Raw genomic sequence first — 20,753 nt, 5'->3', positions numbered from 1 at the left:
TCCTACTTATAACGTAAAGTATCCTTAAATATCTTTACAATCCAGATGAACCCACTTATTTTGCAAAGCGAGGTCAATAAAACTGACTTGAAATAGGAAGCAATTCTGTAGGATTAATTCCTTTCTTCTTCTACAAGAGAAAAAAACAAAAACAGTTGGATAAGTCAAGGTTTTTCCATGATGACGCAGGAATTGCACGTTAGTCCCTCTTAGCTCCAAAAATTTATGAGCGGGAAGTCAGACTCTTCTGTGCCTAGTTTATTCATGAGGCTGCTCTAAGATCAGGGGATTTTTTTTTTTTTTTTCCAAAGCCACTTAGTGCCCCTGGGGGGTCCTATTTTCCCTTTCTTCTACATATGCAGTCTGTTTTGCTGTTGATGGAAACCCACCCCAACAATGAGTTGTGTTACACACAGACTGTCCACTCTATTCAGTGAGGTTTGGTTTCATTTTTAAAACTGATAGCATTGTGTTCTTGGCCTTCCCTGCTTCATTTTTCAGATAGGGAAACTCCTTCTAAACTGATCTTCCCAGGCACTGCGTTCACCTTTCTTTAGGTTCACCTTTACTTTGTCCCATTGTTCATTCACTCCACAATCACTGGGCACCAGTCTTGTGCTAGGCACCAAAGTTAACATGATATGTAATATGAGGCCTCCGCTCTTAAAGATTAGAGTCCAGGGAGGGGAGTAGATTCACAAGAAACAGTCACAATTTCACTATTGGTTCAGTGAGAGCACAGAGTAAAAAACCGATAGCAAAGATAATTGGGCTTCACAGATACAGTATTTGCAGGTAGGCAGGGCCATGTGGTTCTTTCTGACCAATGAAATGTAAGGGGAAGCTATGTAGGTTACTTCCAGGCTGAGACAATGAAAAGCCAATCTGTAATTCTCCACTCTCTCACCCTCCTGTAAGTACCATGGAGACTGCATTCTAGTTGGTGGAGCCTCTGTAAGCCTAGGTGACCACGTGGAGCAGACCCTCTTGATCTGTTGTGGACATGTAATGTGAGCACACAGTGAACTATTGGTGTGTTAAGTCACAGAGATTTGAGGGTTGTTTGTTGCTGTTGCATATTTTTAGTCTAATTAGAGGATGGCTTGTTGGTGTCTGCCCTTAGAGTCACTCAAGCAATGGCTTTTTCTTTAGAAAACTCCACCTATTACCCCTTCTAACCCTCTCTTAAAATTAAAATAAATATAAATCAAAAGTATTTGCTATGATCTGACCCCCAAATTCATATGTTGAAACTTAACCACCAGTGTGACAGTATTACAAGGTGAGCCTTTGGGAGGTGGTTAAGTCATGAGGTGGAGCCCTCTTGAATGGGGTTAGTGGCCTTATAAAAGAGGTGTGAGAGAGCTGTTCACCTCTTTTGCCCTTCCATCATGGGAGGATACAGCAGCATAGGGGATGCATCATCTATGAGGAATGGGCCCTTGCTGGGGCCTTGATCTTGTACTTCCCAACTCTAGAGCTGTAAGCATTAAATTTCTGTTAGTTATAAATTACCAAGTCTAAGGTATTTTGTTATAGCAGCTCAAATGGACTAAGATAGTATTTTTTTTTTTTTAATGGATGTTGAGTGAGAGAAGAAAGCGGAAAATGTGTGGGCTGGGGATTGGCTGGAGGAAGGTAAATGGAGTGGATGATAGAGAGCTGGTAAATGGCCTGGCCCCTAGAGAATGCATTCTCAGTACTGGCTCAAGGCCTACACTGAATAGGCATTTGATGAAAAGTAAGTGAACACGGTACAAAGAGAACTGAGGATTTGGGCAGGACAAGTGGAACTGACAGGCTGAGACAGGCAGGATTGGGGAAACATCTTTTACCTCCTCTCTTACCTGTTTTAGAAGGTGCATCCACCACTTGGTACAAGAGAACATTATGGGCACTCTGTTTTGTTTTTATGTTTAAAATCGTGGTAAAATAACAAAATCATCTTACCCATTGTTAAGTACATTATTGTGCAACCATCACCATCCTCTATCTCCAGAAATGTTTCATCTTCCCCAACTGAAACTCCATACCCATTAAGTGACTGCTCCCCACTCCCCCTTCCTCCAGTCCCTGGCAACCACCATTCTACTTTCTTTATGAATTTGACTACTGTTAAGTACCTCATGTTAGTTGAATCATACAATATTTGTTATTTTGTGCCTGGCTTATTTCACTTAAGTTGTCTTTTTTTTTTTTTTTTTTTTTTTGAGACAGAGTCTCGCTCTGTCGCCCAGGCTGGAGTACAGTGGCACAATCTCAGCTCACTGCAAGTTCCACCTCCTGGGTTCATGCCATTCTCCTGCCTCAGCCTCCCAAGTACCTGGGACTACAGGCGCTTGCCACCATGCCTGGCTAATTTTTTTTTCTGTATTTTTAGTAGAGACGGGGTTTCACCATGTTAGCCAGGATGGTCTTGATCTCCTGACCTCGTGATCCGCCCTCCTCGGCCTACCAAAGTGCTGGGATTACAGGCATGAGCCATCGTGCCCAGCCTTAACATAATGTCTTTAAGATTCTTTGATATTGTAGCACACATGGGAATTTCTCTTCTTTTTTATGGGTGAACAGTATTCCATTGTAAGCACTCTGGATCTTTTCATTCTATCAAAAATTTATTTTGTAGCGAGAAAGTCTTGGAGACACAGTCTCACTATGATGCCCAGACTGGTCTCACACCCTTGGCCTCAAGCGATCCTCCCACCTTAGCCTCCCAAAGTGCTGAGATTACAGGTGTGAGCCTGTCTGGCCACTCTGCATTTTGATACCCAACTTACACTACCCCAGACTTTCTGGACCAACAACCAAGCTGTGTTTGGTCTGTAGTGCCACCTGGTGGTCAATATGAGGCATTCTGTGCCCTAATTATTGTCCTCTTTGGAGCAGTGTCCCTCTGTTTTGCTTTTGTGCACACAAATGGGCCAATTACATCTCAGGCTATCTTTCTTATACATATGCAGACATCACCCTTCATTATTTCCCTTTCACTATCTATTGTAAAAGAGCGGAATTTATATCTCTTCCTCTTTTCCCCAGATTCCCTCATTGTCATAGGTGATGCATGACAACAGCCCCTGGTTCACCAAGGAACAAGATCACTGTCTTAACAGCTCGCTCTCCTTACCCGGCATGTCCTCTTGCTCTCTGGTATATTTTGTTCCCATCCAGTAAGAACACCGGGGCAGTACCTCACACATCACTCCCATTTCCTCCCCAGCCCCAGTTTCCACCCTCCCTCCCTCCATGCTTTCTCTTTGTTCACTTGCAGCTGGGTGTGTAAGGGACCCTGTGTGCTGGACCAGTTATACCTTGGCAGGCATACCTGAGCCTGCAGGTCCTGAAGTCTAGGAGATCTGGAATTTTCTGCAGTAGTTTGCCAGAGCACCCTCCATGGAGGCAAAGTTTGCTTGCACAGATTAATAAATTCTGTGCCCCATTCATCTAGTGGCCAGTCATCTTTGGATGTATTTTCCATTTTCCAGCATCCTGGAGAAGAGAAAAAACAAGTGCTAAGTTTCAGGCACCCTGGACTCCTAACACTAATCATGCCTGACCAAGTTTTGACATCTCGCATGGTACCTGGTATTCAGTAACTACAGAGTGATTAGATTTATTGGTGCCTCACAAGGAGGCTCCCTGATCCTTCAGACAGACCCAGGTATTTCTTCCCCTCTTGTAGCTACTGTGATGCCTGCTCATCTTCAGAGTGACGTCAAGTACTTGTAACTGTTGGTGTATCTCTCTCCACAACCCTATCATCTCTGTAAGGGCAGGGACTTGATCTGTGCATCTCCCCCCACACTTAATGTATTGAGTGTTTATGGCAATAGGTAATGAATTATTTCATTTGTTAAATCTCTGCACAAGAAAGGCACCCTTTTATTGAACCAAACTCTGACTGCTCACAACTTTCATTCAGTAATGGACAGAAAGTCATGGACATTCATGAAACAACAGCAGGGGTACAGTCTAGGTCTGGTCATGATCTAAAAGCTCACAACCCTAAGATTGAAGGGGAGGCCGGAGGCCTGTTTGCTTAGCAAGTATGTTCACCTCATTTTTCTTACAGCTTGTTTGGGACAGTCCAGGGAGGTGATTCTTTGGAAACAGACTGAATTTTCTAAACATAACTGCATATATCTATGCTGCAAAGTACATGTAATTTTTTCAGATGACACAGAGAAAAGTCCTGCCTTCTTTGGAGATTCAGATCTCATCCCCAAATTTTCAAGGCCATTGCAGTATTGTAGATAATTTGAATTACATGTATTATTCTGATAATTTCTATTGAAATTAGATTTTTCCCCCTTACATCTTGGTGGAAAGAAGGGTACCAATTCACATTTTGTGAGCAGCAGTGTTTGTGTGTGTCTCTCCTTTTAAAGCACAAGTGGGCCAGGCGCGGCAGTTCATGCCTATAATTCCAGCACTCTGGGAGGGCGAGGTGGGTGGATCGCTTGCACCCAAAAGTTCTAGACCAGCCTGAGCAACGTGGTGAAAATCTATTTCTTGGCCGGGCGCGGTGGCTCAAGCCTGTAATCCCAGCACTTTGGGAGGCCGAGACGGGCGGATCACGAGGTCAGGAGATCGAGACCATCCTGGCCAACACAGTGAAACCCCGTCTCTACTAAAAAATACAAAAAACTAGCCGGGCGCGGTGGCGGGCGCCTGTAGTCCCAACTACTCGGGAGGCTGAGGCAGGAGAATGGCGTGAACCCGGGAGGCGGAGCTTGCAGTGAGCTGAGATCCGGCCACTGCACTCCAGCCTGGGCGGCAGAGCGAGACTCCGTCTCAAAAAAAAAAAAAAAAAGAAAATCTATTTCTTTAAAAGAAAGAAAAAATGCACTTTGGGAGGCCAAGGCAGGTGGATCACGAGGTTAGGAGTTCAAGACAGCCTGGCCAACGTGGTGAAACCCCATCTCTACTAAAAATACAAAAATTAGCTGGACATGGTGGCATGTGCCATGAATCCCAGCTACTCAGGAGGCTGAGGCAGGAGAACTGCTTGAACTGGGGCCTGGGAAGCGGAGGTTGCAGTGAGCTGAGATTGCGCCACTGCACTCCAGCCTGGGCTACACAGCGAAACTCTGTCTCAAAAAAGAAAAAAAAAAAATGCAGAAATTAGCCAGGTGTGGTATGGGAGGCTGAGGTGGGAGGATCCCTTGAGCCTGGTAGGTGGAGGTTGCAGAGAACCAATATCATGCCACTGCACTCCAGCCTGGGTAACAGAGCAAGACCCTATCTCAATAAAACAAACAAACAAACAAAAACAACACACCACAACCGATGTATGTTAGATGTGAAGAAAAATAGAAAATACAGAGAAAAGGTTAAAATATTTTGGAATCTCCCTGCTTAGAGACCGCCATTGTATACATATTTGCAGCTCTTTTCCTATACATAGATATATACCTGTATAATTTTAATAGCATTTAAAATCATTTAATAGTATAAAATGAACATCTTTAGTAGCAACAAATATATATGATATATTTAATGATTGCATATTACCCATCGTATGTGTGGAATACAGCTTGCAACTGTAAATGTAGATTTTATAGTCTACAATTTTTGCAACACTTAGAGTTGTTCTTGTTTTCCCCACTCATGGAGAGTGTTATAGGCTTGTTACATTGGGTAAGTGAAGAAATACACAGAAAGCACTCAGCAGAGTGCCTGTCGCATAGTAAGTGCTCAATATTATTAGCATTACTATTATTTTCATTGTCTGTTTCCTCAGAGTCAAGTTCTTGGAAGTGGAATTGCTAATCAGATTATGCACTTTTTTAAGGGGAAGGGGAGTTGATACATTTCACCTAATTTTCAAGCAGCAAACTCCATCCCCCCAGAAGTGAATGAGAAGGCTTCTTTCCTCAGCCTTGCCAACAGTGTATACTGTCTATATTTTTATCCAGGATCAACTGATAATTTAAAAATTATAAGATGTTTGAATTTGCATTTTTTTTATATTAGAGAGATTCTGTGTTATGTTTTGTTTCTGCTATATGTGAACTGGCCATTTATAGTTATTGTTTTGGGAATTACCCATTCATGTCCTAGCCCATTTTTCATTTGGTTTTTCATCTTTTCCTTACTGATTTATAAGTTTTTTTTGTTTTTTTTTTTTGTTGTTTTTTTTGAGACAGAGTGTTGCTCTGTCGTCCAGGCTGGAATGCAGTGGCACAACCTTGGCTCACTGCAACCTGTGCCTCTCGGGTTCAAGCAATTATCCTGCCTCAGCCTCCCGAGTAGCTGGGATTACAGGTTCCACCACACCCAGCTAATTTTTGTATTTTTAGTAGAGATGGGGTTTCAACATCTTGGCCAGGCTGGTCTCAAACTCCTGACCTCAGGTGATCTGCCCGCCTCAGCCTCCCAAAGTGCTGGGATTACAGGCATGAGCCACCATGCCCAGCTAGGAAAACACAAATATTATGTTTAACCCTGTAAGTATGCTTTTCTGCTCACAGATAATGGTGGTGACCAGGAATGGACACCTGCTTCAGACTGGGCCAGTCACATTGTCTACTGAAAATTTGAAATTCCAACAAAAGGCAACCAGTTAGTTGCTACCAATATTTAACAATTACAATGAATGATTCATGTCTTTCTATGTAATTAAATTTTTTAAGTGAGTAAATTTAGGGGCTTGTAAAGCCCAGGAAGTATGCAGTATATCTGTTCTTACATTGGATTAAAAAGCAGCAAAAGTGCAAAATGGTAAATATTCATTACCTCTCTCAGCCCATCCCCAGGCCCCTCCTCCTATGCCTTCCCATGAGTCAGTCATTAGAGGGTTAATGTTTGGCACAGTGGTGACTGTACCCATCAGCTCATCTGCCTCTGTTCTGATTACCTGGTCATTTTTACTCCAGTTTTTCAACATTTTCAATATTACCCCAGCCTGCTTCCAAATAGTACTAGAAAGTTTTGTTTCACCCTCCTCTGTTGTGGAATGATGCGTGCCAGGATGAGCTCAGGTTAAGACACTAATTATATCTGAGATTCAGCTTTACCATCCACAGTCACTGAATCACTTAGAGGTGGGGTTAGTATTAACCTCAGAGCACTGAAGAGACTTGTGGCTTTACTTAGGCCATGAGGACACAACCTTTCACATCTGTCCTCTCCAGCCTACACTGCACCACCTGGGACCTGGCAGAGACTCTTGTCCCATCTGAGTGCTCCTGGCTCCAGACTTTTCAACCCATTTTCCATTTGGCTCCCAATTTAACTATCCTGAGTGCCTCACTGATTAACCTAGATGGTGCTGTGGTGGAAGAAGGACTCCAAGAAAGACTGGACTTTGTTGTCCAGTACACCTCGGCTTAGATTCTTGCCTTGCCACTGCACTAGCTGTGCAGCCTCAGACAAATTGTATACTTCTAAAACCAGGATTTCCTCTTATTTAAAATGGAGATATTATCATCTTCATCACATCATCCCTTTGGGCCTGGATCTCCTGTAATCTGCATGAAATTTACAGTGTATTGTTTATCTGCTCTGCTAGTCCAAAATTGCAAGAGTAAGGATCTCATTATATTCATTTTTGCATCAGAGCCTCACTTGATTCTTGGTTAACAGTAGGTCTTTGGTAAATAAAATTCCCCCTGAGTTGAATGGAATCAAGTTCCAAACACTAAGGTAAGTTTCAAATATCCAAATGTTGAAAATGCAGTTGATCCAGATGTTTTCACATCAGTGGATTATATACTGAATTGATTTCCTCCTTAGAGGAAAGTCAGCAGCCCTGAAACTTTCTACATATTCCCAACAATTTCTGTAAAACTTCCAATGATCTTATTCTCTATAACTAGATATGTGGGCCAAGAACCCCAGCACCTTTGCCCCTTAACTTTGAAACTGGCAATATGAATTACCAGGGTGACCCCTCCCAACAGAGCACATGATCGGCCACAGCTGTGCATGTTTTTCAGTATGACTGCACCAGGATAGGGCTCCAAGCCACTGGGTGGAGCAATGTGCTCTGGGGAGAAAGCTCATGACATTTCCCCTATGATTTCACAAAAGAAAAAATCTTTTTCTTACGAGTTGTTTCTGCTCAATGTCAATAGGAAAGGTCATAGCTTAGCGCATTTACGTACAGATGCATGCATGAATATGTAGACTATCAGCCACCCCTACAGTGTGAGAGAATTTAAATTGCATTGGTCCTAAGAGTGAAGGAAAGCAGGTGTAGTTGCCTACTCAACCTCCACTTTATTCTTTTCCCTTTATTACAATCCTAATTTTATTTGAGATGACAATGTATACAACTAGAAGACAATTTCTCAGCCTCCCTTGGAGAGCTAGGTTCCAGCCAATGAGATGTAAACAGAAATGTATGCAATGTTCAAGTAGGCTGCTTAAAAGAAGTTGACTCCACTTGAAAGGTGTGCTTGGTTTGGCCTGCCTTCCATCTCCCTTCCTCTGGTTGAATATCATCTTGATGACTGGAGCTCCAGTAGCCATCCGGGAATTTGTGACCTTGATGGTGGAAGCCACAGGCCAATATGATAGAAGGATGAGGAAGAGGCCGAGTACCAGATGGCTGAGGAGCCACCATACCAGTCCTAGATTCGAGTTTCCACTGCTTCTGTGAAATAAAAATCAATCACAAACTTTTTATCTTGTTTAAGCCACTTTTAAAAGTCAGTTTTCTTTTATATGTAGCCTACTAATCCTATCCAAACAAGGCTTGAAAAAGGTTTACTACAGCTCTTTTTTGTTGTAATAGCAGAATAATTGGTAAAATAATGCTCATCAATAAGAAAATAAACTATTAATGTAACAATACCAAATAAAACTGTGCAGCAGTATAAAGAATGAAAGGGTTTTTTTGTTTGTTTGTTCTAGAGATGGGGGTCTTGCTTTACTGACCAGTCTGGTCTCAAACTCCTGAGCTCAAATTATCGTCCTACCTCAGCCTCCCAAAGTGCTGGGATTATAAAGGCGTGAGCCACCGTGCGGCCTTTTTTTTTTTTTTTTTTTTTTTTTTTTTTTTTTTTAAGGTCTTCTTATGTAATTAAACGTTTTAAAGACATCTGCTGATGAGCTGTTTAAAACAAGAAGAATCTCAAAAGCATCTCTGGCCAAAATCTTTTTAAGAAACAAAAAGTAGCGTGATTCAGCCTTGACAAGGATTAGTCAGAGCCCACAGTATTAAGTTGAAATCAAAGAAAGGCAAGCTTTTTTGGGGATGAATAGTAATCTTTTTGAAAAAAAATTTTTTTTTTCCTTCAAGTTTAGGAGATGACAAATATTGAAATCTGGTTGAACTGAATCCTCTTTATTGATAAGGAAAGCAGTGGGCTCGACCTATTTCTGACTTTCTGAAAAAAGTTGCCCTACCTGCCACTCACTTCTTTTTAACTGGCTATTCTCAAAGGAAATTGCAAGAGACTGAGGATAAACGTCTGACATCCAGAAATGGGCTTTTTAGAGCTGAGGCAGCCTCCAGAACTTCCATTTCCAATTTATTTCACAGGCGAGAAACTGAGGTCAACAGGGACGTAGGTTAATGGTTCCTGGAGGCCCTGAAGGAACTTCTGGACCTGGCCTGTGCGTTCCAGAGAAAAAGGTCGGCCTCTGACGGAAAACGAAAAATGAGCACTCGGGAACCCACCCAGCCGGCGCAGAGCGCCTCAGCAGGACCAAGGGGAGGAGCCAGTGGGGCGGGCGGGGCCAAAATGGCGGGGGGGTGGGACTTCCAGAGGCGGGGGCCGAGGAAATGGGACGGGGCGGGGCCCGGTAGGCTAGCGAGCGCCGGGAGGCGGGGCCTCAGGAAGGCGGAGAGGAAGGCGTGTGCAAGGCGGGGTCCGGCGCCCGCGCAGGTGGGATCGGCTTGTCTGCGGCGCTGCGCGGCGAGGCCAAAATGGCGGCTTCCAGCTGGGCGCGCAAGGCCGTGGTCTTGCTTTGGGCCTCTGACCTGCTGCTGCTGCTGCTGCTGCTACCACCGCCTGGGTCCTGCGCGGCCGAAGGCTCGCCCGGGACGCCCGACAAGTCTACCCCCCCTCCCCGGAAGAAGAAGAAGGATATTCGCGATTACAATGATGCAGACATGGCGCGTCTTCTGGAGCAGTGGGAGGTCCGCGGCGCGCTCACACCCTCCTGGCTCTTCTCTGTCCGGAACCCTGTTGCCACTGACCCCTTACCCATTCTGTCTTGGGACCTTTCTGACCCCCTAACCTCCTCTACTCATGCCTTGAACCCTTACCCACTGAAGCCACTGCTGACCCTCCATTCCTCTTCTCACTCGCGCGCCCTGCTGACCCTCGCTCCAGCCCTCTCTCATTCCAGTGCCCTGTTCCCCCTGCCACTTCTCGAGCCACTCCAATCAGGGGTCAGCCCCTCAGTGTTCAGCCTTGCTCTCCCTTCACTTTTCAGTGCCCTGGTTGTCTTTGCGTTGATCCTTGTGGTCAGTGAGCCCTGCAAACGGGGAGAGAGACCTTTCCCATTCTACTAAAGAGCATTTCCTTCATTTTCCTTTTGTTTTGGGGTGAGTGGGTGGGAGAGTGGGTTGCAGTGAAGATGGTCTTCTTTAATGGTTATCTCAGCTGTCTTCTAAATCAGTAGAATGTTAGACTTCCTGTTTTGGTGTATGTCCCTGCTGGGAATTTTGTGTTTTTTGTGGGTGGATTTATTTTACTGAGGGGAGAAGTAGCAATGGCTAGTGGCTCTGTATCGTGGAACTCACGCTTTTTGTTCAAAGGAGAGTACGTTTTCTCGTTTGTCACTTGGATGGACCAGAGTGTGCAGTTACAGGGAGTGTGTAATAAGCTTTTAAGGTAAAGATTACTGGCCAAAATCACATTGCTGCCTTTCCCCCTTCCTGAGGTGATTGTACTGTCCTGACTGACTTGCATAGCTGTGGAACCTTGGGCATGTCTAGTTTCTAGGTCTCAATTTCCTTATCTGCAACGTGAGGAGGTTTACTGGATGGTTCCTAAGATTCCTTCCAACACTGATGTTTGTTATTTTGTGATTATCTCTGTGTGTGTTGGGAGAGGAGGGAAAGACTTTCAGACACAAGTTTAAAATACCACCTGATTCATCTGACTAGAAGAATGCAGTCCTGTGTTTTCATGTGGTTATCAGCAGCTGATGGAAAGATTGGGGTAGATTTGAGTGTAGAGAGAACGTCCCCATTCACCATCTCCCTTGCAATATCCTTCTCTTTTTGGACTACAGCAAATAAAGCCTTTTGATCTGCCAGATTGAGAACATCACCTCATGAGAAATCCTCCCCTTGACCTACTCAGACCCTGAGCTAGACGAAGAGGTGCTGCAGAGATGAACAAAGATTGCACTGGGAACAGTAGATAACAGGATGGATGAGCAGGGAGAGAATTTGCAGGCCAAGAAAAACACATTATCTCATTTAATCCTTTTACCCATCCATGAGGGAGCTACTTATCCCTATTTTCTAGATGATGACATTGAGGCACAAAGAGGCTATTTAACTTGCTCCACATCGCACAGCAAGCTAGTTGAGTTTCAAAATCTGTCACGACTTTAGAGCCTGTTCTTTGAACTGTTTTACCTGCACTGCCATACATATTGGTGAACAGAAGTGCAAATGAAGGATGGTGAGGAAGACGTGGATTAAGCTAGAAACTGCAGGAGCAGAGTAGAAAGGAGAAATGTGAGATTTTTATACTTTTAACATGGCTTGATGGTTGATTTTGTTTTTTTAATTATTTTTTATAGAGACAAGGTCTCCTTATGTTGGCCAGGCTGGTTTTGAACTCTTGGCCTTTGCAATCCTCCCACCTTGACTTCCCAAAGTGTTGGGCTTATGGGCGTGAGCCACCATGCCTGGGCAACTGATTGATTTTGTGAACAGCAGGGCCACATAATATAGTAAAAAGACAGATTGGCCAGGCGCAGTGGTTCACACCTGTAATCCCAACACTTTGGGAGGCAAAGGCAGGTGCATCACCTGAGGTCAGGAGTTCAAGACCAACTTGGCCAACATGTTGAAACCCCATCTCTATTCAAAATACAAAAATTAGTCAGGCATGGTGGCGGGCACCTGTAATCCCAGCTACTTGGGAGGCTGAGGCACGAGAATTGCTTGAACAAGGGAGGCAGAGGTTGCAGTGAGCCGAGATCATGCCACTGCACTCCAGCCTGGGCGACAGAGTGAGACTCTGTCTCAAAGGAAAAAAAAAAAGACAGATTTTAAACTCAACTTTACCCCTCACTAGCTACTTGATCCTAGTTTTAGGTATCTGTAAAGCCAGAGAATGCCCTGCTTTGCAGGATGCCATGAGGATTAAATGAGCTAATGTTTGTAGACACTCTACAGACATGAGGACCCTTCCCCAGTAGCAGTGTTTTTTATGTGGGAGAGCATATCCATCTCTGTGGGTGCTTTTTTTGTAGGAAGCAGTTCTTCTCTTGTGACCGTCTCTAAATCCATACCCTCACTCCTTCCCCAGCAGTGTGAGAAACAGTGCTTCAATGAGAGGCTGTGCCTCAGATGTGTGGAGAGAAGGTGAGAATTCCTTCCATTGTGTTAGAACTAATTCTGAGTCCCAGTTGGTGTAGAAAAACCAAAGGTGGTTATTTCATTTTACGTTATGATAGCCAGGTATAATGGGAAGGGGCAGTTGGAGGGATTTGGAGCCAGAAATGTGGTTTGTACTTCTAGCATGTGAGTAAACTAAATCATTTATCCTTTCTGAATATCATCTTCCTCATATATTAAATGGAAGCCTAGTAGGATTGTTCTGAAGGTTGGAGATAATATATGTAGAGTGCCTGGAACTTAGTAGCTACTCAGTGGATGTCACTTATTATTTATATCAAAAACCATAGGAGGAAGAAGAGGATTTGCAGAAAGGGGAGTTCAGCTTTGTAGCTTTTGACTTTGGCAAACAGTAATGAAGGAGCTACAAAGCCAATTGAAAATGCAAGACTGGCCTGGAGGCAGGGCTAGGACTGGAGTCAGGGGACTGCCAGACTTGTCCCTGGCCCCACCTCTGCCACAGGATAAAGATTGGATTGTTTTCAACATAGACACACTGATCATAACAGGTTAGGTTACCCAGACTAAGGGTAGAAGCGGTTAATTATGTACATCTAGGGTATTATTTTTACACTTCAATTTTAACTAACATAATAATATATATTTATGGGGTACAGCGTTGTATTTCTACCCATGTATACAATGTAATGATCAGTTCGGGATAATTAGCATATCTGTCACCTCAAACATTAATCATTTATTTGTGTTGGGAACATTTAAAATTCTCTCCTAGCTGTTTGAAAATATGCAATAAATTATTGTTAACTATAGTCATCCTGCAATACTATAGAGCACTAGAATTTATTCTTCCTATCTAGTATAATTTTGTATCCATTCACCATCCTCCTTCCCTATCTCCCCTCCCCTTCCCGTCCTCTAGTAACCACAATTCTAATCTCCACTTACGTGAACACAACTATTTTAGGTCCCACATAAGAATGAGAATGCTCGGTATTTGTCTTTCTGTGTCTGGCTTATTGCACTTAACCTAATGTCCTCCAGGCTCATTAGGGTACTATTTTGCAATTTTTTTTTTTTTTTTTTTATGTAACTGAAACACAGACATATAAAATGGAAATTAAAGCCGCTTTTTTTTTAAGTCTCTTGAAACAATTTTTACCCATACTATATACACTAGACTTAACGACTATTTAATTATATTTGCATTAACAAAGAAATGCTGGGCTGGGCTTAGTGGCTCACGCCTGTAATCCCAGCACTTTGGAGACGGAGGTGGGTGAATCGTTTGAGCTCAGGAGTTCAAGACCAGCCTGGGCAACATGGTGAAACCCATCTTTACCAAAATTACAAAAAAAAAATTACCCAGGTGTGGTGGCATGCACTTGTGGTCCCAGCTACTCAGGAGGCTGGGTTAGGAGGATCACTTGAGCCTGGCAGGCAGAAGTTGCAGTGAGCCAGGATTGCACCAGCACCGCTGCACTCCAAACTGGGCAATAGAGTGAGACCCCATCTCAAAAAAAAAAAAAAATGCTGCTTGGGACCTACTGAGTTAATTTCATGATTATTACTGAAATCAGTCTGAAAAATGCAAATATTCTAGGGTATTGAACCAACAAAAACTCTTGCAGTGTTTTGAGGAGACTATAACAGATGTTATGGAGAATAAGGATAAAGACAGAAACAACCTGTGAATTTGGCAACTAGGAGGTCCTTTGCGACTTTGAGAGTGTAATTTCCATGTGGTGATTGTGGTTGGAGGCCAGATCACAGAGGCCTAAGGAGTCAGCAGTGTCATAGCCAACAGATACAGTACTGAATACTGTTTGCCTTTAAGTCATTACATCCCCAAACAAACCTTAGGAGGGAGACGCTGTTATTGCCCTCACCTTTCCATTATAGGTAAGGAAAGTTATTTTCAGATGGGCTAAGTAACTTGCACAAGGCTGCATAGTGATGGACACATCCATCCGACAGCACAGCCCATGCTCCTGTCTGCAAGTCGCCACCAGTGACTCTTTCAAAGCAAAATGAGAAAGAAACATGTCAGTTGAGAGGGTGGCAGAGTTGAAAAGAAGGTTGGTGCGTTACATGTGGTCACATTACTGGGACCTTGGAGATCACTTTGTTCTGCTTGTCATTTTGTAGATGAGGAAACAGGCCTCGAGGAGTAAGGATTCTTAGGCAAGGTCACAAAGCTAGTTATGTAGAACTGAAACCAGATCCCAGGTTTGATGTCAGTATGGATCACCTTCAAGCACTGTGTAGAATTCTTTCATTTTTATTTTTTACTAAAATTATTTTTAATATAGTACATTATTAATGGTATCTTAAATCTTGGCCCTTCAGAGATTGGTCAAAAGCACCAAGTAAGAATGACTTAGTGGCCTTTTCTTTTTTTTAGGTAACAGCTTTATTGAGATTTAATTCACATGCCATAGGCAGTTTACCCATGTAAAATGTGCATTTTAGTTTTAGTATCTTCGGAGAGTTTTACAGCCGTCACCAAAATCAATTTTAGAACATTTTTATCATCCCCAAAAGAAACCTTCAACCACTCCTGCCGTTTTCTCCCAACTCCCTAGCCAGCCCCAGGCAATCACTCATCTACCTTCTGTCGACAGATTTATCCATTTTGGACATTTCCTGTAAATGGAATCATAGAATGTGTAGTCTTTCATATCTGGCTTCTTTCACTTAGCATAATATTTTCAAGGTTTATCTGTGTTGTAGCATGTATCAGTCAGTACTTCATTTATTTTTTTCTTTTTTCTTTTTCTTTTTGGTAGAGATGGGGTCTTGATATGTTGCCCAGGCTGGTCTTTAACTCCTGTGCTCAGGTGATCCTCTGGCCTCAGACTCCTAAAGTGCTGAGGTTACAGGTGTGAGCCACCGTACCTAGCCAATACTTCATTTCTTTCAGTTGCTGGCATTAGCCTTTTCTCCAAGGAACCTGGTTCCTTGGTTCCAGAACCTGGTTCTTTTAAAGATTTTTTATCTGTCATTCTATATTCTATGTATTAGGCATGGTGGCTAATGCCTGTAATCCCAGCACTTTGGGAGGCCAAGGTGGGCAGATCACGAGGTCAGGAGATCAAGACCATCCTGGGCAACATGGTGAAACCCCGTCTCCACTAAAAATACAAAAATTAGCTGGATGTGGTGGCGTGCGCCTGTAATCCCAGCTACTCAGGAGGCTGACCCAGGAGAATCACTCAAACCCAGGAGGCGGAGGTTGCAGTGAGCCGAGATCTTGCCACCGCACTCCAGCCTGGTGACAGAGCAAGACTCCATCTCAAAAAAAAAAAAAGTTACCATTTTGTATTAGTAATTTATTCATTTGTTTTTATCCCTATGGGTTCAACATTTGTTTGAGGGGTTGTAAGTCATACTATTATTTATTTTGATGTTGAGATTATTTCAAATTTGGCCCCTGAGAGCTGCTTCAAGTTGGCTTCCGTGTCATTTTGACATGTTCCACGATTCTTCGAGCACTTTACTACTTTGTGATGCAGGATTATTCTAGGCTCATCTTCTGTCTCCCTTGCTATAAGCGTGTTCTCCGATGAACCCAGGCTCTTTTACATATTTTTATCCATCTATCTGTTTACTCATCTGTTAATCTATGAAAAACCTTGAGTTTCTCCTGATACCTTCAATTCCAGCCTAATACCACAGGGCTCATTCTTCCCCCTTTCATATTTGTAGTTTCATTTCCAGAAGTTAAGAACCTGGCTCTCATTATCCTCAATATGTTTACTCCTTTTCTCAATCCTAGAGGTCACATAAGATAGTTTCAGAATGGCTAACCCATGCCACTACAGAAAGCAAACCTGCTAACTGGAATTGAATATTTTTGTACAATACCTATTATTTAAGTGAAATGGGTATACATGGACTGCAGATTTTAAGTATACAGTGCAATCTTTAAGACATGGTCTCATTGTGTCTCCCAGGCTGGAATGCAGTGGCATGATCATAGCTCACTGCAGCCTCGATCTCCTGGGCTCAAGCGATCCTCATGTTGCAGCCTCCTGAGTAGCTAGGACTACAGGCACCTGCCACCACACCTGTCTAATTTTTAAATTTTTTTTAGGAGATGGGATCTCACTGTGGTGCCCAGGTTGATCTCTAACTCCTGGGCTTAAGCAATTCTCCCATCTCAGCCTACTGAGTAGCTGGGACTACAGGTGTGCATCACAGTAGCTGGGACTACAGGTGTGCATTGCCATGCCTGGCTACTTTTTAATTTTTTTTTTTTAGAGACAGAGTCTCACTGTGTTGCCTAGGCTGATGTCGAACTCTTGGCCTCAGGTGATCCTTTTACCTCAGCCTCCCAAAGTGCTGGGATTACAAGCTGAGCTACAGTGCCTGGCCTGCAATAAATTTTGATAAATGGATATTTCTGTATAATCCACACCCCTGTCAAAATATAGAACATTTCCGTCACCCCAGAGAAGTTATCTTGTGTCATTCTCAGTTAATCCTACCTTGTCCCCCTTCTACAGGCAACACTGTTCTAATTTCTGTCACCCTAAATTAGTTTTGCTCATTCTTGAATTTTAAATAAATGGAATTGCATAGTAAATCTTATTTTGTACCTGGCTTCTGTCACTTAACGTTTTTGGGATTTGTTACATGTAACAATATTTGTTCTTTGTTGCTGTAAAGTATTTTATCATATGACCATACCAGAATGTGGCCATTTTTACAGCCTACCATGTTGGGTAGATTGTATGAGAGTTTAAAAGCTCTAGAAACCCATCACATGGGGGCGCTCTGTGATTGGTAACCTGGGTTTGGGTAGTATTTGCTACCTGAAACTTAGACTGTATTGAAAGTTAAGAAGAGGAAGAAAATCCCTAGTTTTCCTTTTTATGTTGTAATTTAAGTCATATACATGCACCTGACATCATGCAGATGTTTTTGCCTGTACCAGTTAAAAAGCAAGATTCTGATGATAGGTTTGATGCTTTTCCCCCAACCTGATAGAAAGATGATGAAATTGAAGAAGGAGATCTTCCAGAACACAAGAGACCCTCAGCACCGGTCGACTTCTCAAAGATAGACCCAAGCAAGCCTGAAAGCATATTGAAAATGACGAAAAAAGGGAAGACTCTCATGATGTTTGTCACTGTATCAGGAAGCCCCACTGAGAAGGAGACAGAGGAAATTACGAGCCTCTGGCAGGGCAGCCTTTTCAATGCCAACTATGACGTCCAGAGGTAAAGCACCAACAACCAGCTGAGAAAATCATAGGCTGTGCTGGGTCTTTTCTTTATTATTATTAATTATTATAATGATGATGATTTTTTGAGACAGAGTTTCGCTCTTGTTGCCTAGGCTGGAGTGCAGTGGCTGGAGTGCAATCAGCTCGCTGCAACCTCCACCTCCCTGGTTCAAACGATTCTCCTGCCTCAGCCTCCCGAGTAGCTGGGACTACAGGCGCTCGCCATCACGCCTGGCTAATTTTGTATTTTTAGTAGAGACAGGGTTTCACCGTATTGGCCAGGCTGGTCTTGAACTTCTGACCTCGGGTGAATCACTTGAACCCAGGAGGCAGAGGTTGCAGTGAGCTGAGATCATGCCACTGCACTCCAGCCTGGCAGCAGAGCAAGACTCCATCTTGTGGGGGGTCGGGGGTGGAAGCATTTGTTGGTAAAAGCTGTTAAGTGTTTGTTTTTATTTTTTGTAGAGGCGAGGTCTCACTATGTTGCCCAGGCTGGTCTTGAACTCCTGGCCTCAAGTGATCCTTGCACCTCAACCTCTCAAAGTGCTAGGATTACTGGCATTGACTACTGTGCCTGTTGTGTGTGGTTTTTTTTTTAATGTCTCAGTTGATCTTAAAGTTTTATTTATCTTTGAATCTTTAGCTTTTATTTCATCTGAACAGAAGGGTGTATAGCTTAGTTTAGCCTCTTCTGCTAGAAGTTTCTGCTCAGTGGAGAGTGCTTTTGTGTATAGCTATGTTCACACATAAAGCTCGGACCATGCTGTTAACAGATAACTAATTTGATATGAAGAGGCTCAGTTTTCACACCTGAGTATGGTTCTGAGGTACAATTTTAAGAAATCTGCTTCTTTTTCCTCAAGAACAGTTCTGAAATTTGGGGTCTGCAAATATTCTAGTCTAGGAAATATGAAAGTAATGACAAGAAATGGGAGGAGTACTTAGAGAACATCCGGCCAGCAAAATATTTTCAATTAGCTTAAATAGACACCTAGACAGAGCAAATAAATGTCTTGGTGATGTGTGCTCCGGAAGGCCCACTGGTCTCTGTGGAGCGGTGGGAGCGTTATAAACTGAAGGGGGAACACGTGGTGTAGTCCCTAAGGAAGAGAAGAATCATGCCTGCTGGCCACACTAGGACTCCACCCAGGCCTCATTCTTTCTGCTTTGTTCCTTGGGACTTTTTGAGTGTGGGCGAGCTGGGCTGCTTGCTGCTGAGCTCCGGGGCTAGGATTTCTGTCCAATAACCAAGTGTCCTCTTGAGTCCTTCATAGCCTCTTACCATGACCCACTCTAAGCCATTGGTTTTCCACCTTTATCAGCACAAGCCTTTTGTCCCATAAAATTGTAACTAGACACTCTAGAATATAAAACGGATACAGATCAGATCGAAGCTGCCTCTTTACCTCCCCAGCAGCAGTCCCTGGGCCACCTCTGCAGTGTCCTAGAGAGGTTTTCCAAATGTTTGCTTTTAACACGGGCATCCATTTATACTACAAAGAAACATCCAATGTCTGTTCCTATTTTGTTCTGAGCTGGGTATTTAATAGTTCTGCAAGCTAATATTTTCATGCATGAGATATCAGTAGCTGCTAGGCCTTGGAAAATCCAATTTTTTGTTCCATATTCATGTGGAATTTGAAATAAACATGATAAGTGCCAGAGAACTGCTCCGACCCATTAGCACCTTACTAGTACGTGCTGACTGTCTGATTGCGTCTCTCTGCCCAAGGTTCATTGTGGGATCAGACCGTGCTATCTTCATGCTTCGCGATGGGAGCTACGCCTGGGAGATCAAGGACTTTTTGGTCGGTCAGGACAGGTGTGCTGATGTAACTCTGGAGGGCCAGGTGTACCCTGGCAAAGGAGGAGGAAGCAAAGAGAAAAATAAAACAAAGCAAGACAAGGGCAAAAACAAGAAGGAAGGAGATCTGAAATCTCGGGCTTCCAAGGAAGACAATCGAGCTGGGAATAAAAGAGAAGACCTGTGATGGGGCAGCAGTGGCGCACTGTGGAGAGACAGGTGGATGTGGAGAGCTGTTTGCCCAGCTCGTGGGGTGGGAGTGGTCTCAGGAAACTGCACACCGGTTGACATTCTAGTTTCTTCTAGAAAGGGTCTGCCACATGACCAGTTTGTGGTCAAAGAATTACTGTCTAATAGGCTTCAAGTAAGAAGACAGGTGTTTTCTAATTAATACTGGACACTGACAAATTCATGTTTACTGTAAAATTACCTAACACAGAAATATGACTGTGTTGCTTTTTCCCATTTACACGTGGTGAGTCAACAACTCTACTGAGATTCCACTCCCCTCCAAGCACCTGCTCTGATTGGGTTGCCTTCTGTGTCCATGTTTTTTATTTTCTGTCAACTAAAAGGATAGCAAATTCTGATCGGAGAAGTCTTTAAAACTCTTGACTTAATTGAGTCAAAACTCTTCATGCCATGTACATCATTTTCATTATGTTAAAAGTAAAATGTGTTTTGTGAACTCAGATCTATCTAAATATATAGCCAGGAAGCCAGGGTGTGTAAATACAAAATCTATGCAGGAAATGCAGAGAACAGAAAATATGTCACTTGAAATCCTAAGTATTGAATTTCTTTGACTTGAATCTCACTCATCAGTAAAAGAGAACTCTTGATGTCCGTCAGGTTTTATGTGGTCTGTAAAGTTAGGGGTTCTGTTGTGTTTCCTTATTTAGGAAAGGGTACTGCTGGTGTCGAGGAGTTATATGCTCCATTTAATGTGACAGTTTTAAAGGATGTAAGTAGGGAATCAGAGTCCTTTGCAGAGTTTGACAGAAGACTCAGTAACCTCATTTATTTCTAAACATTTTTCTTTGATAAAGTGCCTAAATCTGTGCTTTTGTATGGAGTTAATGTCTGATTTTGCCGTTCATATGTTAGAGCCTACTCTGAATAAGAGTTAGAACATTTATATACAGATGTCATTTCTAAGAACTAAAATTCTTTGGAAAAAACCCTCAATTGTGATTTGAAGAAATTAAAAATAGCACATTACATGGTTA

General features: G+C 43.0%; 1 protein-coding gene across 2 annotated transcripts in view; it reads left to right on the top strand.

Annotated features, from left to right (window-relative positions):
* MESD (mesoderm development LRP chaperone) overlaps positions 1–20,753 on the top strand; it is a 51,014-nt gene extending 30,261 nt beyond the window's left edge. Inside the window, exons 2-4 of one of the 2 annotated variants that reach the window (XM_050798573.1) lie at positions 9,859–10,087; positions 17,483–17,715; positions 19,453–20,753. In XM_050798573.1, the coding sequence (XP_050654530.1) occupies positions 9,875–10,087; positions 17,483–17,715; positions 19,453–19,711 (705 nt within the window). In that variant the 5' untranslated portion in view covers positions 9,859–9,874 and the 3' untranslated portion in view covers positions 19,712–20,753. Of the gene's footprint in view, positions 1–9,790; positions 10,088–17,482; positions 17,716–19,452 lie in introns of those variants that run through there. The other variant, XM_050798572.1, reaches the window with a different exon arrangement.

This window comes from Macaca thibetana, chromosome 7 (genome assembly GCF_024542745.1).
Source record: "Macaca thibetana thibetana isolate TM-01 chromosome 7, ASM2454274v1, whole genome shotgun sequence".
NCBI lineage: Eukaryota > Metazoa > Chordata > Mammalia > Primates > Cercopithecidae > Macaca > Macaca thibetana.
This window is presented reverse-complemented; position numbering and strand designations above follow the sequence as displayed.